The following is a 21,280-nucleotide window of genomic DNA, read 5'->3' as shown; positions in this document are numbered from 1 at the left end:
ACATCATTATAATTTGTAATTTGATCTCTGGATTTCTTGTACTACAAAATGATAGTCCAAAATTTAATTCGGCCTAAGCCCAAATTGGGATTCGGTTGCCCATCCCAATCAGTCGGGTATTTCATATTTATTACTTGCGTCTAGCTTGGACCACCATGTAGTAGACAAACTTATGATCCTTCTCTCCATCTTTTGATTAGGGATGTTAATTTGCGAGGGGTTGTGTCATTCAAGTCGAATTTAGGTCATAAGAAAGGTTAATATTAGGGCTAGTTTGGATATTAAGAATATCTCATAATAATAGTAAAATAATTTGTAAATAGTAATGAAGTAGTTTGAAAATATCTGAAAATATTTGTATTTCCAACCACACCCTTAATATTATTAAGCTTGTCGATCGAGTTTTTGTCATTCAAGTAGGATTAGATTATTCATGTCCAACCAATCCGTTTTTATCTCTTTAGAAGATAAATTATATATACAAAGATTGCATAAAAGTAAACTTACAAATTCACGCGGCTTTATGTGATCTATTATATTTATTTTTGACGTACCACATCAAGTCACGTTATTTTGTAAATTTACTTTTATATAATTTATTTGTAGTTAAAGTATTTATTTTATCCATATATTGTTTAATATATGAGTAATATTAAATACAATTTTAAGATGTATAAGCTCTTTCACTCCCTTTAAAAAAAAGTGGGGTTCATGGTTAAAAAAAATAATTATTTCATGTAAATCTTATATTTATTTAAATTTTTTAAAAAAAATGTACGAGATTTGTACATTCTAAAACTGAATTTCTCTCATAGATAAACAGTCGTTAAAAAATTCAATATAGTCAGTCAAATTATATGGTATAGAGAAATGTTATCTTAACCTTCTGCACCATTTACCATTTTCGCGGCTAAATTGATGTGTAAGATATCGAATGATTTATTAAAAATGATATATTAAAGAGAAATTCGGATGCAAAAGCATAAGAAGAGGAAATTTGGCGAAAAATAGTGCGAGGTATGGGGTTGCTGAAGGAGCTGGGTAGGGTCGTGAATGGACTATCGTTAGTCGCCAAGGAGGTCGTGGGGCGTTCTCAAGCTGTGGAAGCCGCCAAGAATGGAGATCTTCAATGCCTAATCAAGAAAGCCATTCTATCCGCCACTGATATCTCTGGCCTCACCAAGGGAAAGGTCCGCATCCTCTCCCACCCAAGCTCCTCTAATTCCGGTTCCGTCGTTCACTTCACAACCGCCACCGCTGACGATTCTTCCGCGTCCTCGGAGGAGGTCACGCCTGTTGCCTTTCAACAACAACAACAAAACTCCTCATCATTCGACGATCAGGGTGATACTGTTAGTAGTATAGAACAAGCTTCTTCTTCTTCTTCTAACTCTGCGGCGGAGAATTCGGATGTTAGAGACGGATTTAGGCCTGTCAATGAAGGTGAGCTCCAGGATTTGGTGGAGAAGGACAATGCCCAAGTGGCATTTAAGAGGCGAAAGCCAAGGGAGAGGAGAGTTCCTTCCACCCCATTTTCCAGAGCGCTTGGGTCAGTGCTTCTTTCTGCATGTTTATTATAGCCTTACTCATGCTTTTATCATATGATTTGCTGTTCTATGGTTAGTGTATCATATATTTGTGTTGTGGCATAAAATCTTGCTCATCGATTCCTGACTTAAAATTCTTGAACTTTTTATATAAGGTTTGCTGGCCTTGGTGCGGGGCTTGCGTGGGGAACGGTTCAGGAGTCTGCCAGGAGGCTTGTCTTTGGCACGCCACGCTCACAAGACAATCAATCTGCGGTCTCCCCATTCCTCTCTGAACAAAATGCACAGCGTCTGGCCCTTGCGCTTTGCAGAATGCGTGGAGCAGCACTCAAAATAGGCCAGATGTTGAGTATACAGGACGAATCCCTTGTCCCTCCTCCGGTATTCCAATTCTTCTCCTTTATGCAACGTAATTTGATTGCCTGAGACTCCTTTTTATCATGAGGTGTATTATAGAATTAACAGATGAAGAATTCGTTATGGATAATGATAATTGTTCTAACTTCTTATAGACTTTGGAGAATCAGTTACTTTTTTTTTTTGCCAAGTAAACGAGGTCTCTGTTGAAAATCGGAAAGGCATAGCCCAAGTACACAGAAGCATACAAGAGAAACACCCCACTAAAATAGAAAAAGAGACAAATGAGAATCAATTACAAAGTGTCGGCATTTCTGAGCTGAAGCTGGGGTTGAAAGCAAGTGGACCCAATACATTTTTAAACTGTTTGTTATCCCATGAAGTAAATCTGCCAGATGACTTTTGAACTTTTTGAAAAATCTGATCCTAGAAGGAGACTCTCTAGACGTTATCACAGCCATACAAATGATCGTCCCACTGTGGTTTGGAAAGTTGCCCCCTTTGTAAAAGCTATTATGGGCACTCAGAGACACCATATCATGGAAGACTTCAAAGATCAAAAGAAGTGCCAACACAACATAGCCAAATGAGTCGCTTCCAACATATCATTAGGAGCGTTTCCATACATTCCTTCCCAACCCAAATTCTTGACCCCAAGTTTGTATTCAACTCCCCATTTGTTGTAATTTTTCTTGCTCATAAAATAAAAGATGGCTTTTGGATCAGCAGTGCTAGGATGATATTAACATCTGAAGATAGTGGCTGAGCACAGTGACAACGAACTGGCATCTTGCAAGATGAGTGCCAGGTTCCATGGGAAGGATTGTTTGTCAATTGTAGTAATTTAACTAGATGTGAATCCCAAGAGGTTGGCCCAAGGGGTGAAGGTCTTCGTCTTGAGGTATCACTCCCTTCAAGATCTAAGGTTCAATACCTCATGAGTGCAAACAATCCTTTGGAGCCACACTCCCTGGTGAAAAGCCAGCGATTTAACTAGTTCAGTGTAGGGAAACTTATGAGGGTGTAGTGCATGGGACCGGAGTTTACTTTGCAAGTGTGGGTCCGAAGGGCCCTGCCTTGGAGAGGTTCACCGACATAAAAATAAAATAAAAAATAAAAAATAAAAAAGAAAAAAAAGAAGTAATTTAACTAAATGTGGATCTATTATCATTCCTATTTTATCAAGTCTGTGTGCGCCGGCACAAGACATTTCGACACCAACATCGATAGGGTTGTTGAACGCCGGTATCACTCAAGACTTCGGCAACTTGTCATCTGACTGCCCTCAGTCAGCAATTGCAAATGCGGTTGGTACCTTTTTCCAGGGTTTTGAGTACTTTGGAAGAAGTAGACGAGCCTCTTTCAGAAGATGAAAATAGGGTAACAAAAGGTAGTGCTTTTCCTACCTGGTCTATGCCTCCTGAGGGAGCAATAAGTAGGGGTGTCAAATCGTGTTAACATGTCGTGTTCGTGTCATGTTAAGACATGTACATTATACTTAATGAATCAACCCGAACACAACTCGTTAAGGATTTTGTGTCAAAATCTCAAATCCTAACACGACCCATTAAGATAATGGATTGACACGATACAACCCGTTTTGACCCGTTACTGAATATGAAATAGATTGACACGATACGATACGACACGACATGATCCGTTTCAACCCGTTTACGTTAATGGGTTGAACAGACTCGTTTCAATCCGTTTAACCTGATTGGTTTTATATAAATATTAAAATATAAACAATTTCTATAAAAAATAAAAACTAACTATAAGTCCAAAATTACAATCCAAACAATAAAAATACCGACATTAAAATCCCAACAGTACCAAATATGATAAACACACAATTACACAAATTTAATAAACATACATTGTAATAATATTAAAGTTACAATCCCAAATATAATAAACACACATTGTAAAATATTAATGTTACAATCCCAAATATGATATAAATGTAAATTCAACTTTCTTAACGGATTATAACGGATTGACCCGTTAGTGACCCATTAAGCAATCGTGTCTTAACGGGTCAACCCGTTTTGACCCAAACCCGTTAAGCTCAAATCCAAATCCGTTTTTATCGTGTCATGTTCTTGTTGCGTTAACGAGTTGTGTCATATATTGCCATCCCTAGCAATAGGGTCTGACAAAGTGGCACAGAAATGATAATCGGGGGGTGGGGCACCTACAAGCAATGTCCTTGTCAATGGAACGACAACACCTATGCTGGAGGTGAAGGAACCTTTAATGGTGACAGCAACATGGATAGCAACAATATAGCTGTTGAGGAGGTTCGGGATTTGAATGCCGGATATGGCAGGGAGGAAATTATGGGTTTGTCGTTGGTGCCTTGTGAGGAGGATTGTCTAGGGGCGGGAGTGCAGTTGGGAACTATGTCTGGGGATAATGTTGTTTCCCTAGTTTCTATCCCTCCGATAAACAATATAGCGGGTTCACCATCGGATTGGATTATGTGTAAGGTTAACGAGATCCAGCATATTGTGGGGCTTTCATATGGAGGATGTGAAGACCAATTTAAAGCACTACTCATTGTGATTGAGGCGGGCTACTCGCTTGAAAGCAAATCAAGTTTTAAGAAAAGTAGGGGGAGTTAAAGTGTCTTTCTTGGGCAATCAACAACGACGCTAAGGGAGCAAGTCGAGGGAAGACTAAACATAGAGCTTTATGAAGACGTCCTTGTAGAGGGAGTTTTGGGAGGAATATTAGTCTTAAGGGAATAAAGGGGTTGGGGATGGGGAGGTGTGTTCTATTCCATTCAGGCTTGGTGTATTTCGGATAGATTTCTAATTTTCACGGGCTTTTTGGGTCATTAGGAGCTCTCTATAGTATGGGCTAGATGTTTTCTTGCATACGTCCAATATACTTGGTTACTCATATTGATATATATATATATAATATTTTTACTTATAAAAAAAATTATTGGATATTTACGTATATGTGTCTCTGAGTGTGTGTTTTACTATGTTCTTGACCCTTTTCAATTCTGTGTAGATCTTGGCTGCTCTGGATATAGTCCGCCAAGGTGCAGATGTGATGCCAAGGAGCCAGCTCAATCAAGTGTTGGATGCTGAATTGGGTCTTGACTGGTCGTCGAAGTTGACCAGCTTTGATTATGAACCCATAGCTGCGGCAAGCATAGGACAGGTGATAAGACATTGCTACATTATTTGGTACTCTCTGGGCTAGTCCCATCACACCCCCCTCCCTCCCAAGTCTGAACCCCATCCCATAGGTAGTGTTATCGAATTTGCCTTTGAAAGAAGAAAATGGAGTACTGTTTTAGATGATTGGTATCAGAAGATGTGATATTTTCAGGATGTTGCTTCTGTTAGCCTAACAGTTCTACAACAATTTTAGGTGCATCGAGCTGTCACAAAGGATGGTATGCAAGTGGCTATGAAAATTCAGTACCCTGGTGTTGCAGATAGCATTGAAAGTGACATAGAGAACGTGAGACTTCTTTTAGATTATACAAATCTAATTCCAGAAGGACTTTATCTTGACAGAGCTATGAAGGTAGGTATATTTATGTGCATTCATATATTCATGTGTCTTGATTTTCTGTCAAAGTATTGGTTAGCCTTCAACACCACATTCGTCCAGATGCAATCTCTGAGAGATTAAAAATAACTTGATGCTCTTCGCAATCCCAGTTATCTTCTCTTTTCCAACTGAATGATTAGGGATGGAGTTTGCTTCATGGAGGATGCTAGCTGAAGCTTAAGAAAGATCAAGAATTATATTATTGACCTGTTTAAAATTTATGATTATCTTCTTGTGGGAATTGTCATAGGTGGCAAGAGAAGAATTAGCTCGTGAATGTGACTATAAAGTGGAAGCAGCAAATCAAAAACACTTCCGTAATTTTTTATCTGGCACAGAGGGGTTTTATGTTCCGTTGGTTGTGGAAAATATTTCTAGCAGAAAAGTCTTAAGTACAGAACTCGTTTCTGGTAAGAACACTGCATCCTCTACTTTGCTTCAATTAAGATGTGTGCAATCTGAACCCAAGGCTTTTCAACTGCTCAAGACTCCAACTGAAAAATGCGGGGGGAGTTTCTGCAGTTACATTGAAATAAGAAAGTTCCCCTTTTTTCTGAAGTATTGTTTTTAAACAATATACGATGTTAAGAGGGGAGTTTATCAATGAATTTTTATGGTGGAGAGACTGTAAACTTCTCCAAGGTTTTTCTAATAAATCTGAGCTGCTCTTAACCTAAACAGGACACATGTGATATGCACCCAAATGCCAGCAGAAAAGCCACCTTCATGCTTTAAGTAGTTGCAACCATCAACTAAAATTGCCATTTAGCCAAATTGGCATTTTTAAAAAGGCATCAAAATATATGATTGTTTTACTACCACTATAAAGCAATTGGCAGCTAGTTTTTATTGGAGGCCCCCACATGTTGAGCCAATAATTGTTTCAATATTTGATTCATATATTTTTATTTCTCCTTCTAATGAAATTTTATATTTGCTCCTCATATGGTAACAGTAATTTTAACAAGTGCAAATGGTATTTTCTGTTGTGTTTCACGTGGAAAATATTAAACAACTCTATTCCTGGTTTATCCTTCTTTTTATATTGGCATGATGCTGGCACAATCCGTTTGATCATTTAACTGAGAAGAAAAAATTAAGCAAAATAAAAGAATTGGTTTTATGATTAATGGAGTATACGCAGGATTGATTTCCTCTGTTACAGGAATTCCAATTGATAAAGTGGCATTACTGGACCAGAAAACTCGTAATTATATTGGCAAAAAGTTGCTGGAGCTCACGTTGAATGAGTTATTTGTATACCGTTTCATGCAGGCATGTTCTTTCCTTCTTTTTCATGTAATTAAGTTTCTATAATTTTATGTCTATAATTTTGTGTGTAGTTACTTATCAAAAAGAAGTTTCTATAGTTTTATGTGTAGTCATTCTTACTTTTTTGTTTGAGTTTCTTTAACTTCCTCCTCTACATGGTCAATTTTGCCTCGCCTGAGGCTTGAGCATTTGCTATCAATTACTGAGGTTGTTCATAGCTGCAGTTATTTATATGAGTTAATCATCTGAAATCGAACCCCCTTCAAATAGTTTGGAGTTCTTGGATCAGATAATGTAATTGGCAGAGGCATGGAGTAAAGTATTAGGGAAATTTTGTCCAATAAAAAATGTTAAGACCTCGTCTATTGGAAAGTTTGTAATAAGAATGGATTCTGGTTACTAGAAGCGTAAAGCCCAAACAGCGATCTGGTCGAATTTACATCTTTGATAGTTTCTCTACTCATTTCCTTAGTAATATCGAAAATGAAAGCATCTGTTTTACTTGGCATGCATGATTTTGTACTGTCGATATGGTTGTTACTTATTGGATTCTCTGCTATTACCCATTGGTATTTCTGATGATTTTGCCCCTAACTATGGTCTATGTTTGTCTTGTCTATATTTGGTCTTGACCTAGTGCAGACTGATCCTAATTGGAGTAATTTCTTGTATGATGATGCAACAAAATTAATCAATCTCATCGACTTTGGAGCTGCTCGTGATTTTCCTAAAAGTTTTGTTGATGACTACTTAAGAATGGTGAGCTTAATATCTGGCTTAACTTTTTTATCCCTGATCTGTATTCGTTTTCATCTTCTCTTGGATGTGCGCTTATCAATGTTTAAAGTTTTGATTCTCCTCCTTCAGAAGTCTGCGGTTCACATTTAATAACAATTTTCTTGATACATCTATAAGATATGGCAGATTTTACTTATAAAAAAAAAATAAATAAATAAAAAGAAAGATATGGCAGATCACACAGAAGGAGAGACAATAGTAACAATACAGGCTTAAATTTCACTGCAAAGAAGGCTGTTGAAGCTAATAGAGCAGTCTACGTTATCTCTTAAACCTTATAATGGCAGTGATGACACTCTTATTTTTTGGTTGCTTGTGTACATATTTGGTTTTCTGAATCTTTGGAAGACCCAATTTAGTTAGGATTAAGGCTTTGTCGAACCCTGTGTGCGCATCTAAAAGCATATTATGAGGTGTTAAGGTTGACTCACCTGTCCTACTTTCTGGAACACTTCCAAGTAGATAAGATAGCATTCATATATCATTTTTCTACTTAAAGGGGAATTTATAAATAGCTTGGGCATGATGAGTAATGACAAATTTTAATGTTCTAGACGTGTATGTAGGTTTCTATAATGTTCTGGGTTTCTCAACCTCCATGACAAGACACTTTTGTAGAGCCCCACGTTGTTTGTTTCAGTTTAAAGTGAGTTAATAAGATAGGTTCGTGCAGGCTATAAGCAGTTGTGGCCAGCAGTTGTGGCCAGCAGTTGTGGCAGGCCCCTCTAGTGCCCGAACTTGGCTCTGGGGAATTTGACATTAATTCATAGTGGGGTGAATCAGGTTGACAGTGCGATAGATAACTTCAGTCTTTAGACCTCAATGCACTACAATTAAATCCTTCAAGTTTATTCTGGATATTTGGATTAATGCTGCTGGTTTTTACAGTGCTTTTTTTTTTCCTGATAAAAAAAAAGTTGAGTGCATTATACCTTTTTTAGACCGAGCACTATGTTCCTGAGTTATTATTATTATGTGTTTGAGCAGGTGATTGCATGTGCAAATGGTGATAGAGATGCAGTCATTGAGATGTCAATAAGACTAGGGTTCCTCACAGGAAAGGAGTCGGAGATAATGTTCGATGCCCATGTTCAAGCTGGTTTTGTTGTGGGATTGCCTTTTTCGAAGCCAGGTGGATATGACTTCCGTTCCACCAACGTTACGCAAAACCTCTCAAACCTTGGGGCAACCATGCTTAAGCACAGGCAGACACCACCGCCTGATGAAGTCTACAGTCTTCATCGGAAGCTTTCTGGTGCTTTTCTGGCTTGCATGAAGCTTGGGGCTGTTGTACCATGCAGGGAAGTATTGTTAAAGATTTATGACCATTATCAATTTGGTGAAGAAGATGGGGAGATCTTGTCAAGTGGCTCTAGTTCTTCATAGGTATAACTCAATTGAATTATTTTGCATACATGTAATAATAATCGCCTGCAATTATGCCTGGCGAGCATCATCAATTCCTTATGTTGTTGCTCCAGAACTGGAGAGAGAGAGTTGTAATTTTCTTTCCCTGTTGAGATAAAAGCAAGCAAGAATCTGAGCCAGACCAGACAAGACTCTTGAGGTTTATACTTGTCAATGAAATATGAAGAAATATAGTTTGAAAGCGTACCATGTGGATCCATGCTCCAGTTTAGACAGTCTTACCTTCATGCCAGTCTATGTGCCAATTAGAACGAACCAGTTGCATGTGAGGGATCCTTCAGCCATATAATATGGGATCAGGATTTATTTTGAATCTTGATTACTGCAAAATTCGAGTAAGAAAATTGATTAAAAATATAGTAAGTTTAAATAAGAATCGTCTTTTTTATTTTCTCCAAAAAAATCTTTATTCAGATACCAAAAGAAGCTTGTTTTGCAGACAATAAGTATCACAACCGGGAAAAAAATTCAGAAAAGTAAATTTCATGCTTTAGAAAAAGAAAATAATATTTGTAGTTTTAGAGTGTATTTTTCACATATTTAAAAAAATAATTTTAATAGTAATCCTCATTTTTTTTTAAAAGAAGTATGCGAGAAGTATATATTTTTGAATTATATATAACATTATTCTATGTTAAGTCTATTTTGTAATAAAAATAATTTTATAATATAATATATTACATCAAATTATACCGATTTATTAATTTTTTTATATCTATTTATGACTAAAGATTTGTAATCACTTTGAGTCCACTTTAAGTATGTTTGGATAGTAAGTTGATTAGAAATTGAATAAAATATTATTATTATTTTAAATTTTAAAAATTAAATTATTTATTATATTTTATATAAAATTTAAAAAAATTATAATAATTAAATAAAATAAATTGTGTTGAATTGAGATGAAGTTTTGCCCAAACCGGTCATTATGATTCATGGAAACATAAACAGAGGAAGAAGGTGGGTGGTGAAGGGCGCGAAAAAGGACAGCTCTCAGCGCAATTGATGGAAAGTTGATTTGGGAAAGGTGATGACAGATAGTTCATTTGTGAATGTACTGTCGGCAAGCCGTCTAAAAAGTTAGTACCATTTTTCTCAAAAAAGAAAAAAAAAAAAAAAATCAACTCCTCTTTAATTGAGAATCACTATTGAATTTAAATAAAAGAAATTTACTATTTTTTATCAAATGACTGAAAAATAACTCATCTCAAATATTTTTTACAATTCATGAACATAGCAATATGAGCTTTAATTTTTATTTTATAGATACAGTATTTAATATTGTATGATCTGCATATTATATTTATTTTTTATAAATTATAATAAGAAATTGATAAAAAAAATGATTAAGAGCATAGGAAATAGAAAAGCAGCAACAAAGACAAGAAAAGAAAAAAACCAGTGATTAGGTTGTGTTTAGATATTTTTAAATATTATGTGAATAGTAATAAAAAGTAATGATAAAATATTAAATAATAATAAAAAATAAAAATAAAATATTCTAAAAATATCTAAAATATGAATCGAACTAGAACTACTCTACCGTATATAGTAGTCCACTCTTTTTTATCCATAGTGGTTTTGTAATTTTTTTTTATTTACATTTTTTAATATATTTAAATATTTTTAAAAAAATAAAAAATATATTAATATACTTAAAATCACTTTTTTAATTATTAAGAAAAAAAAATTATCAAGCGGCCAACTTCGTCAAATTAGAAGGCAAAGTATATTTTTCCTCTAAAATATTATCAGAATCCAAATTAGACTTGGCTTCCGCTTCCAGAACTCGTACCCGCTCTACCGACTGAGAGAGAGAGAGAGAGAGAGGAGACGGACAAAGGTCTCCCGTGTCTCTCTCTTTCCTCCCATTTGTTGCGACATTTTAACCTGTTTTTAATGATGTTTAACGATGATGACTTACTCCAAAAAAATATTTTAATCACAACAGCATGCTTTTCATCGTGCTGAGTGAAATTGCCAAAGACAAAAGTAAAGGTGGTGGCCCGCCATTGCATTTCATATCTCTTTGTTTCCGCTCTACTTAACGTGGGAAATGTGTAGTGAAGAATGACCAAGTGAGGAGAGTGAGTTGGGGAAAATCAATTCTAAGAAAAAGGAAGGGGAAGAAGACGAAGAATGAGGGTGGTTCTGACCGTGCTGGGGTATGCTTTTTGTGTTGCTGGGTTCGTCCTGAGCGGATCTGAACCTGGTTATTTTGAGGAATTCAATGCCAGGGAGTTGGACATAGACAAAGAGAAAGAGGGTCTGCTTTCTTTCTTGGAGAATCATGCGGCAGCAGCATCACCTTCCTCGCCAAATCCCCTCATGGTCCCCCTAACTCTTATTCAGGGAGCTGCTTCTAAAGCAGCTGGTCTCTCTCTCTCTCTCTCTCTTCTTGCATGTATAATCTTGTGAAATGCATGTCTTGCACATTGGCTTCACTCATGTCTTCATTATATTTGCATTCCATTCTTGCCATCGTTCATACAACTTGATTTCTTTCTTAAAGTTTCGTTCTTTCGTTCTTTTGTTTTTTTTTTCAACTTTTCAGCTTACATTTGGGTTGTGGTTGTGGACAGCAATTTGTTTTCCGTGTGAACCATGGCAGCTGTTTTTTTTTTTTTTAATTAATGTTCGTTGCTGTCAGCACTGAACTTTGTTAGAATCTTTATCCAATCAAATTGTTGATTCACTGCCACAATGTCATTGCTGTTTAATGCTAAAATTTACTACTGTCCTCAGTTTTCGCACTATTTGTGGTTCCCTTTAACATGATTTATCAAGTCTTATACAGTTAAACCAAGTTTGCGTCTTCCTTCTTCTATCTCAGCTGTTCAATGTCGAGAGAGAAATTACGTGTTTCAATTTCTCACGATTGTCTGAGATGTCTGTTTGCTGATAAATTTGAGTATCATTAAATGCCCAACATAATTAGTATCATGTGGGAATTGAGTTTTTCTTAGCTGTCTTCTATTGCAACAGTTTGCTTGGATGGGACCCTGCCCGGTTATCATCTGCATCGTGGTCACGGATCTGGTGAAAACAGTTGGCTCATTCACTTAGAGGTGTGTGACACCTCGTTTAAGTGATTGGATTCTAGGATTCTGAAGAACGGTGGTTCCAATATGTATCCATGTTTTAATTTGAAAAGTTTATGCCCGTTTCCTTGCTTGTCATCGGTTCTTATACTGTGTTAGGTGCTAAATGCAAATGGCATGTGGCTTTTACACTAAAAATTAGTGTTGCCTTCTATTCCTTATGCTTTGTTGTGGCCAATGCTTGTGGCTATACTTCATTATGTCTTGATGCAGGGAGGGGGATGGTGTTATACAAGAAGAAGTTGTGTTTACCGCAAAAATACTCGCCGTGGTTCATCGAATTTTATGGAAAAAGAAATACCATTCACGGGAATATTGAGCAATAAAGCTGAAGAAAATCCTGGTTTTTCTCCAAGCCTTGATACGTTCTATCAATATAAATAACTTTCTTTCATTTGTCAATTCACTCCCTTTTGCTCTGAATATATGTTTGCCTGGGCGTATACCAATAGACAGGCTTCTTATGCTTGCAGATTTTTTCAACTGGAACAGAGTCAAGCTACGATATTGTGATGGGGCATCTTTCAGTGGGAGTGGTCAGAATGAGGTTGGTTGGAGCGATATCTGCTCTTAACACTTTTTCCTGAATCCGTAGCTACTTATGGCATGAGTTTCGTGAATAATTTAGACCTTGAAAATATATTATTTCATTTGATCACCCTATTAAAGAGGTGAAGTGCAATCATTTGCAAAATGATGAACCCCAAGATCAGTGTATATCATGATTTGGCTGCCAATTATTACAGGACATGAGTTCGGTATATGACAAGGCCCTTCTACCTATGCTGCTTCAGTTTTAGACACTCGTCTTTTATTTTAGACAATTAGATTGATACACTGTTTCTTGCCTTGGAAGCTAATAGTTCATCCTTCTCTTTAGACCCAGTGCTGTGATAGTTTTGCGACTTTCGTGGCCTATACTTGGGTAAACCCGTTTTCATGTAAGAACAAGGACATATTTTTATTTGATAAACCAAATTCTATTTTCTTCTAAACTTATATATAGCATGAAAACTCCGTTTTACCATTTAGTGAATTGTTTTATTGGTATAGAGATTGTCTCCTTATCTGACTAGATATTCTTAGGTATTTTTAATGCATGCTATGGAAGGAATTTGCATGGTGAATTGGGGTAAAAGGATTCTTTGGACTTACAAGTTTTCCCTTTTAAATTTGTTTTGTGGACTGATTCTCCTTTTAGGCTGCACAACTCAATTTTCGAGGACAGCAGATTTGGTTAGCTGCTATGGAAGATTTAATGTCCAAGGGAATGAAGAATGCTAACCAGGTTTATAGTTTAACATTTGCTTATTTTTTTGTTTGTTGTCTTAAGATAAAGTTTTTATTTTATGCCAAATGTATTGTAGGCTCTTCTTTCCGGATGCTCTGCTGGGGGTCTAGCATCCATACTACACTGTGATGAGTTTCGGGATTTGTTTCCAGGAACTACAAAAGTGAAATGTCTAAGTGATGCTGGATTGTTCCTCGATGCGTAATCAGCTATAATGCTTAAAGTCCTTTATGACTTTATTAGTGTAAGCTGTCGATTCACAAATACATGTTATACTGATAATTTCACTTGACCATGTAGAGTTGATGTGTCTGGAGGCCGCACTTTAAGGAATATGTTTGGAGGTGTGGTTAACTTACAGGTAATTGAATAATATTTCTATTTCCATGGATGTCAAACCCCTGTTCAAAATCTTAAGAAATGATTTTCATGTGATTTTTAAAAGGACAAGTTGTAAGCTTTAATTTAAACTGCTTGATTGCTCTATGCTGAAAATTTTGAAACTACTATCCCAAACTCAGTGGCATTTACCTGTTAAACATTAAAGTCTTGGTTGATCAGTTGTTGAGGTTATGTTATTTAACCGTGAAGAACTACTATCTTCATGAAGATTTTTTATTTCAATGGAAGCAACATAAAATTTATGGGTTCTGAATATTTTTTATGTTTTCGTAGCATGTCTCAATTTTCAATTTTACTTATCTCTATGCAATTTTAGGAAGTTGAAAAGAATCTGCCAAAGACTTGCATCAACCACCTGGATCCAACTTCGGTGATTTTCTATCTTTATTTATTTTAATGAAATTTCATGAGTTGATTTTTGTAAGAGAGATAATCTGAGATTTTGACGTATTTGAACTCTCGCTCGTTCTCTCTCAGTGCTTCTTTCCTCAGAATTTGATTGCAAATGTTAAGACACCATTGTTTATTCTTAATGCAGCCTATGATTCATGGCAGGTAACTTTCTTATTTTCTTTTTGTGTTTTTAAATTTATGTTGCATTTTTCCTTACCCAATTTATACTGCCATTTAGTTATGCATGAGTGGCGAGGATTGATAATTTGTTATCTATGCTTCCTTGACTGCCCACAAGTTTCAAATGTGGATTGGTTTAGACAATTCATTTTTTGAGCCCTCTCCTGTGTTGGCTCTTTTGGTTAAATGGCCTTTGTTGAACAACAGTAATGCCCTCATAGCTTGGCAGAGTCAATAGATTTCCTATAAGCTTAAAATAATACCTCTGAGTCAGGCAGATTTATCATTGGTCTGTGCGTTTTCACCATATTCTGACTTAATATGGTTGCTAACCAAGATAACTAGTGATTTACTAGGACTAAATCTCTTTTGGAAATCTCATATATTTCTCTTCATCAGCTCCAAGCTAGCTTAGCTCCACGATCGGCTGATCCTCGTGGCCATTGGAATGACTGCACATTAAACCATGCGCTTTGTAATTCATCACAGATCCAGTTTCTCCAGGGTAATATTTTATTTATGTTATTATGCTTTCATTACAACATTTCATTAAACATTGACGTGACTTTTTAAATAGGAATATCAAGTAATTTTTATGTTTTTTTCTTTATTCCATGAAGCAGACTTTAGAAATCAAATGCTCGATGCCATTAGAGATTTCTCGAGGTCCAGTCAAAATGGATTATTCCTAAATTCCTGTTTTGCCCATTGCCAGTCTGAGAGGCAGGACACATGGTTCGCTGATGATTCTCCTCTAATCGCAAATAAGGTATGCACTATCTTGATATCTATAGAGATATATCTCACATCGTTTCATAATGTGATGACATAAAATTATACGTATGATGCATAGCAGCATATTCGGTTCATTTCCGGTCCATGGAGATGGAGGCTTTAGTTTCTAGCACATTTTTCCCCCTAAAATTTATCTGTGATGTGAGGTGGAGTTCCTTGTTTTTTACTCTATTGTTTTTACATGTGTTGTGCTACGTGCGGCAATTATGATGAATATTACGGAAAAGAGAAAATAACAATAACATAGATTTAATGTGATTCGGCAGTGTGTGGATATCTATATCCACAGGAGTGGGGGCTGAATTTTTACTGAAACTCAAATTAGGGATACATCATATTTATTATACTAAACCCTAGCCATCGTTCCTACTCACTCCGCCCCGCTTCACTCTCAGCATCAGCCTGCTTTCTCTATATACGTGTTGTACTAAATATGAGCCACATACTGCAACAACATGCTATAAGAATTGAGGATTGGTAGTAATACTTCTGTACTGCGATATGTAAGTGAGGTCTAAATAGGTCTTAAAGTGGACTCTACTCCCTGGATTAATATCTGATGCATGTCTTTTATTTTTCAGTACACATTTTGTAATTCAGAAAAGAAAGAAAAATATCTATGGAATCTGTCCATAGTGATATGGTTACATCATCCTGTATGGAATTTGTCCATGGTGATATGGTTACATTATTTCTTTATGCAGGGGATTGCAGAGTCTGTTGGAGACTGGTATTTCGATCGAGAGGATGTGAAAGCTATTGACTGTGCATACCCTTGTGATAACACCTGCCACAATCTAGTTTTCAAGTGACTGCCAAATTAGTTGATTTCTGCTTGTATGGCATCCTTATTTGTCCTGCTTTCCACTGCCAATTGTAAAATTGCAACATTTATCGATTCAAGTAACAAAGTCATGCCTTGCTGAAGGGTGCAAAAACTATAAGAGCTACTACATTCTTGCTCATGGTTTTTGGCATACATATATGAATGAGAATGTTGTTTAAGCATAAGTTGAAGGTTTCTCAGACAAAAATTACCAGAGATGACTCCCAACCTTATACATCACACAGTATTTAAGTGTTCTTTTGAATACCTCCTATGTATACGGGCTATACCTATTTCATTTGTTTCAATAAAATTTACCTTAAAACCTTGTACATCCCACAAAATTTAGTTCTTTATATCCAAATTGTCTGCAGGAACCCAACTTTGACTTTTCACAATTAACCTTGTAATTCCTAATCTGTACATGACCAACCTCTCTCCAACCCCATCTGGATAGGCATATTAACCAGTGGATCCTATTACTTCATAAAAACCTAACTGGGGGGTGCCTTAAGAGATGTAGAGCAAGAACAACTGCTTTGCTGTCAAACTGATGATGGGTCTTCTTCAATAGAACGCTTAGGAGGTTCTAGACCTCCCAAAATTTTTAATTTCAGCATCTTAAATAAACCCTTACAAGATGAAAGGACTATAAGTGATTATTCTTCAGTCTTAAGGACAGCTTGGACCCAACAACTTGATAATTATATCAATAGAAATTATATTAGTAATTCTACAGTATGTATGTTTCGTGCACTTCAAAAAAAAATTTGTAAATTTGAGATTCATACAAAAAATTATTTTTTTAATAATGAACCTTCTATTTTTATAAAGGGAATGCACGTATACGTTGTCTTTCAATTCCTTCTTCAGGCGAGGAATTTCCGAATGTCATTCCTTGCTTGCAATTGGCCTGAGGTGGTTTCTTCGCTTCCAATATCCAGATACACCCTTTCAATTTCTCATCATTTTCCTATGTTGTAACTTGTAAGAAACCAAGAATGAGATCTTCTTAGTTAGTGTTGATGGAGCCACCATGGCATATTCACAAACTGGTTGTGTTGCATGTGGAATCTGGTTTGTGAACAGAAAAGGTGCAATCCGTGAGTTCGCTCGGTTGTCGCTCAAGCGAAACTCAACCCATGGGTTCGCTCGAGGTGCACTCAACAGTAGGCTCGAGCGAAACTCAACCCGTGAGTTTGCTCGAGTCTCACATAATAGTGGGCTCAAGCGAGATACAAATCTTAGTATTCGCTGAAGTTGCGATCAACACATCGCTCAAGCTAATGTTGATTGGTTGTTCGCTAGAAGCGCACTCAATATGCTGCTTGAGCGAAGAACCTATTTTTTGCCAAATTAGGATTTATAGCGCCGTCTCTATATCTATGTTATACTTTGATTCTTTTAAACACGTTTTTAGTGAAAACAAGAGAGGCAAGTGTATATTGTGAGAGAGAGAAAAAGTCCTAGAAAGTGTGACTTGAGATTGTGTGATTGTAATCTCCTAGAATCAATCAAACTTCTACAGTTCTATGGACGTAGGTACGTTGTCAAACCACGTAAACTGTGTCGTGTGATTTTGATTTGTTTGCCATCATTGGTGTGTTTTTCACAACAAAACCTTAGTTCAGAACGTTGTACCCATAAACTCTCCATCTGCTAAAAGTGTCTTCTTGATGCTCAGAACATGTTCTTGATACCATGGCGTTTTTATTTTTCCGGTTGGGAGTCTCGAGTACATCCTCGATTCTGTCTCCACGCACGGCTTATGGATTTCAATGAATGATACGAGAAAGTTTGCCTAAAAATCGAGAATAAACCTACGATCACCATTATTAAGGTATTTTCCGTTTGTGCAGATGTTCTACTCTTATCATCTTTGTGTTTCAGCCTTTCAGATGTACTTTTGAGTACTTGAGGAAAGAAGGATACACTTTTAAGTAACTCAAGTCAATGGGATGTTTCACCAAAATATATATTGGCCATCAATATCATGTAAATAACTGAACAAGCTGAGATACATTTCTCTTGAGCACATGGTACTTTACACAATCCCAATTACAACGCAGTAAGAACTCAAATCAACCAAGAAGCAAAAGCTGGACGGAGTGAATAGAAAAGGGCAGACCAAACTCTAAACTTATACCAGCATTCAATTGTTTCATCAGTCTGTCATCATGGTTCCATCCTCAATTCTGCCAAAATGCTGTATTTACAGTGGGGAGATTGCAACCAAAAAGGAAACTGAACCTTGAAATCCCAACACTCCCAAGGAAAACGAAAATGGAGAAAGGCTTCACAAACGGATCACTCTTTCATCCAAAACCAAAAGAAAATGAAGCAGCCACTTTCTTAATCCCACAAAGAACACAGGCTTGAAGAAAACAATTAGAAACACAAAACGGGTAACCGATGGTTAGAAAAAGTTGTCAGCTTCCCTGGCGAGATGTCGATGCGAGCGCCACTGCCTGTGCCCATACTTTGAGCCGAGCCTTGACATCTCGTGGATCATCACCTAAACCCACAAGTTCAGCACTCAAATCAGATTTGACATATGCACGTGTTTCTAAATTCTCCCTCGAGCCAAACAAGAAAGAAAAAACGGTTCAAACGCTAACTTACTGGCAACTCTGGGGATCCTAAATATTGAAAGAAAACAAATTCTAGCTTTAGATTGAGACAAAGCAATTTGCATGCATGATCAGAGAGTTGCAACGTCTACTAACCTGGGCTGGATATGCGCCAGTTGCCAATGGGGGAATTGCCACCACTGCTGGTGTCAAGCGTGGAACCAGAAACAGAGAGGTGAGAGGGCATCTCCAGCATGCGCTCGTGTTCCAACTCAAACCCAAGATCTCTGCAAGCCTTCACTTCCTCCAAATCCATGCACAGAGATCTTCTTCCTCCCTTTGGCCTTGTTATCACCATCAACCCTGTACCAATACCACTGCCACCATCGCCACCGCCCTGGTCACTTTCTGCGCTGAAGCTATGGCAGTTGGAATTACCACCAGCGACATCAACTACTCCCATCCTCATTATGTTGTTCTTGCTCTTGTTGTTGCAATCAAAATTGTCCCAACCAGCTTTTTCCAGCAGCCATCTCTCCCTTAAGATTCTCCTTTCCCTCCTCTCATTGTTCCTCCTCTTTTTCCTTCCCAAAAGACCCTTTTGAGCTTCGTTCTCGCTGGCATATTCTTTGACCTCTATCAGCTGCTGATGATTCAGATTCAGAACCCCACCCGGCCTGTTCCTACGTCGTGGGGGAGTCGCCGGCAGTGAATAAAAGCCCTGTTCGCTATCGGAGTCAGACCACAGCCCTGAAACTAGTTCTTTACTTTCTCTTTCATCGGATAACTCTTCGTCTGCATAAAAGCTCTCAACTGAAATGCTCATGCCATTGTCTGCTTCGATAGCTCGAAAGTAGCTCCCATCCTCCTCCTCCTCCTCATCTTCATCATTCCCGTACATGGAACTGCTGGTACACACAGAAAGCCTGGACAAGTTGTGGGGATTGGGATGTTGTTCATGATCATACCCATCATAGATATCATCTTCGTAGTCATCTTCCTGCGCTGAAGATTGGAGTTTCATAGTCTCATCCGAAGCCATGTCCTGCAATCTCCTCCACCCAGATATCAACTTAATAACAATCAATCAAAGTATGATCAATTATTGATGATGGTACAAGCACGAGTGAGAAAGATATGGGCAGAACACAAAACTAAAGAAGGAAAGTGAAGCGTTTATGAGTGAATCAAAGCGAAACTTTTTGGAGGAGAGGGTGAGGAAAAGAGAGCAGAGACTGGGGTTTGGGCTGTTGTGAATCATTCGTTTTACTTTAGGATAAAAAGGAATAAAGGTAAGCCAGATAACAGCAGCCATCCACCCTATTTATACAAGTAGCTTTCGTTTTCTACTATTTCCTAATTTGCCCTCCAACCTTCGTGGCTTCATTTTCCATTGGCAATGAGTCCACGTGTCACTTGTCATCCAAGTGTGTATCGCTTTTCTATTACTATTTCTCAGTCCTAAAGACATTGAAACGACAGTGAGGTGGGAGATAGGGTTGTTATGACTCATTGACTGAAATTTAAGCAAGAGTTTATCCACAAGTTCATTTATTGAAAATAATTTTCATAGTTCTTGCGTATTCATTTTATAAAAATAAATAAATTTAAAATTTATATAAAAATTTTATTTTTTAATAATAGATTGTATTATTTTCTAAAAGTAGCAGCTAGAGCTTAAGTCTCTAACATTATTATAAATATATTATTGAACTATAAATTTATCATGTTAATTTATACGAAAAATCTATTTTAATTTTTTTATAACTATAATAAGTCTTGTAAATAGTATGTTTATAGAACTCAAAGCTTCATTAATTTTATAATATTTAGTATAATTATGTGCGGTATTTAACTAATATTATCTCACACGCATGTATTCTATGTTTTGCTTGAAATCCACTGAGATAATGAATGTTTCATATAATTTATTGTCGCCAGAGTAGATAATTGAAACAATTATTATGAGAAAATTAGAAGGCTTGTTATATCACGATTTATAAACAAGTCAATAACAGATCAATCCGCTTTATTCAAAATCAACTTGTCATGACCTATTTAGATTTTATTTCAAAATCACAACTTTATTAATGTTGAGTTGTAATATTGGTATTTGTTAGTATGTTTACGTTTTATTGTTGAGATTGTAGTTATGGAACTATGCTCATATTTATTATTGTAGAATTTATAATATTTGTTTTATTATATGTTAAAATTTAAAAAATATTGATATTTTTTGTTAGTTACCATCTTTTTTTGTTTTTTGTAAGATATTGTGGCTATTAATAAATAAAGATTTTAATTTTTATGTAAAATTATATTAATCAAGTCAAATAGATTATGTATGTTAGTTCAATCTATTTATATGAAACGATTTTAAACGAGTCGTATTATGTTGATCTATTTATAATTAATTATTATAAGGATAAAAAATATTGAACAACATGATCTGTTATTTAAATAAATTTAGTTATGATTTGAAAGTTTGATACGTTTAATTTAATAGATTAGGTTTAGTTGACTCATATAATCAAATATTTATGATTTACACTATATGAATACAATCCAAAATGCCATCCGTTAATATATTTTATAATATATATAATAAAAATTAATATTTATATTTATATAAAAAAAAAATAGACCCACTTATTGAATTGGCCTAAAACTCTAAAGGACAGAGAAGCCCACGCCACTATGGCAGAGACACGTGGCTGTAATTCCTACATATTGTATTAGGAAGAGAA

General features: G+C 36.3%; 3 protein-coding genes across 3 annotated transcripts; 2 read left to right on the top strand and 1 right to left on the bottom strand.

Moving 5' to 3' along the window:
* The first annotated feature begins 978 nt into the window (after positions 1-978).
* On the top strand, positions 979-9,161 carry LOC121263327 (protein ABC transporter 1, mitochondrial-like). The gene is made up of 8 exons (XM_041166161.1): positions 979-1,549; positions 1,703-1,928; positions 4,926-5,078; positions 5,292-5,450; positions 5,728-5,887; positions 6,643-6,752; positions 7,392-7,508; positions 8,535-9,161. The coding sequence occupies exons 1-8, from the start codon at positions 1,020-1,022 to the stop codon at positions 8,931-8,933; spliced, it is 1,854 nt and encodes a 617-aa protein (XP_041022095.1). The 5' UTR covers positions 979-1,019; the 3' UTR covers positions 8,934-9,161.
* A 1,818-nt stretch (positions 9,162-10,979) lies between these two features.
* LOC121263328 (pectin acetylesterase 12) lies at positions 10,980-16,148 on the top strand. The gene is made up of 12 exons (XM_041166162.1): positions 10,980-11,349; positions 11,961-12,043; positions 12,290-12,419; positions 12,550-12,623; positions 13,278-13,364; positions 13,444-13,568; positions 13,668-13,728; positions 14,086-14,139; positions 14,247-14,324; positions 14,742-14,847; positions 14,966-15,111; positions 15,842-16,148. Exons 1-12 carry the CDS (start codon positions 11,115-11,117, stop codon positions 15,947-15,949), a joined length of 1,287 nt encoding a protein of 428 aa, XP_041022096.1. The 5' UTR covers positions 10,980-11,114; the 3' UTR covers positions 15,950-16,148.
* A 1,815-nt stretch (positions 16,149-17,963) lies between these two features.
* Positions 17,964-19,838, bottom strand: LOC121263330. Its single transcript, XM_041166163.1, has 2 exons — positions 18,690-19,838; positions 17,964-18,478 (listed from the first exon to the last, which is right to left on the bottom strand). Exons 1-2 carry the CDS (start codon positions 19,573-19,575, stop codon positions 18,393-18,395), a joined length of 972 nt encoding a protein of 323 aa, XP_041022097.1. The 5' UTR covers positions 19,576-19,838; the 3' UTR covers positions 17,964-18,392.
* Positions 19,839-21,280: the final 1,442 nt, after the last annotated feature.

This window comes from Juglans microcarpa x Juglans regia, chromosome 4S (genome assembly GCF_004785595.1).
Source record: "Juglans microcarpa x Juglans regia isolate MS1-56 chromosome 4S, Jm3101_v1.0, whole genome shotgun sequence".
NCBI lineage: Eukaryota > Viridiplantae > Streptophyta > Magnoliopsida > Fagales > Juglandaceae > Juglans > Juglans microcarpa x Juglans regia.
Note: the sequence above shows the minus strand (reverse complement) of the source record. Positions and strands in the feature narration are given on the sequence as shown.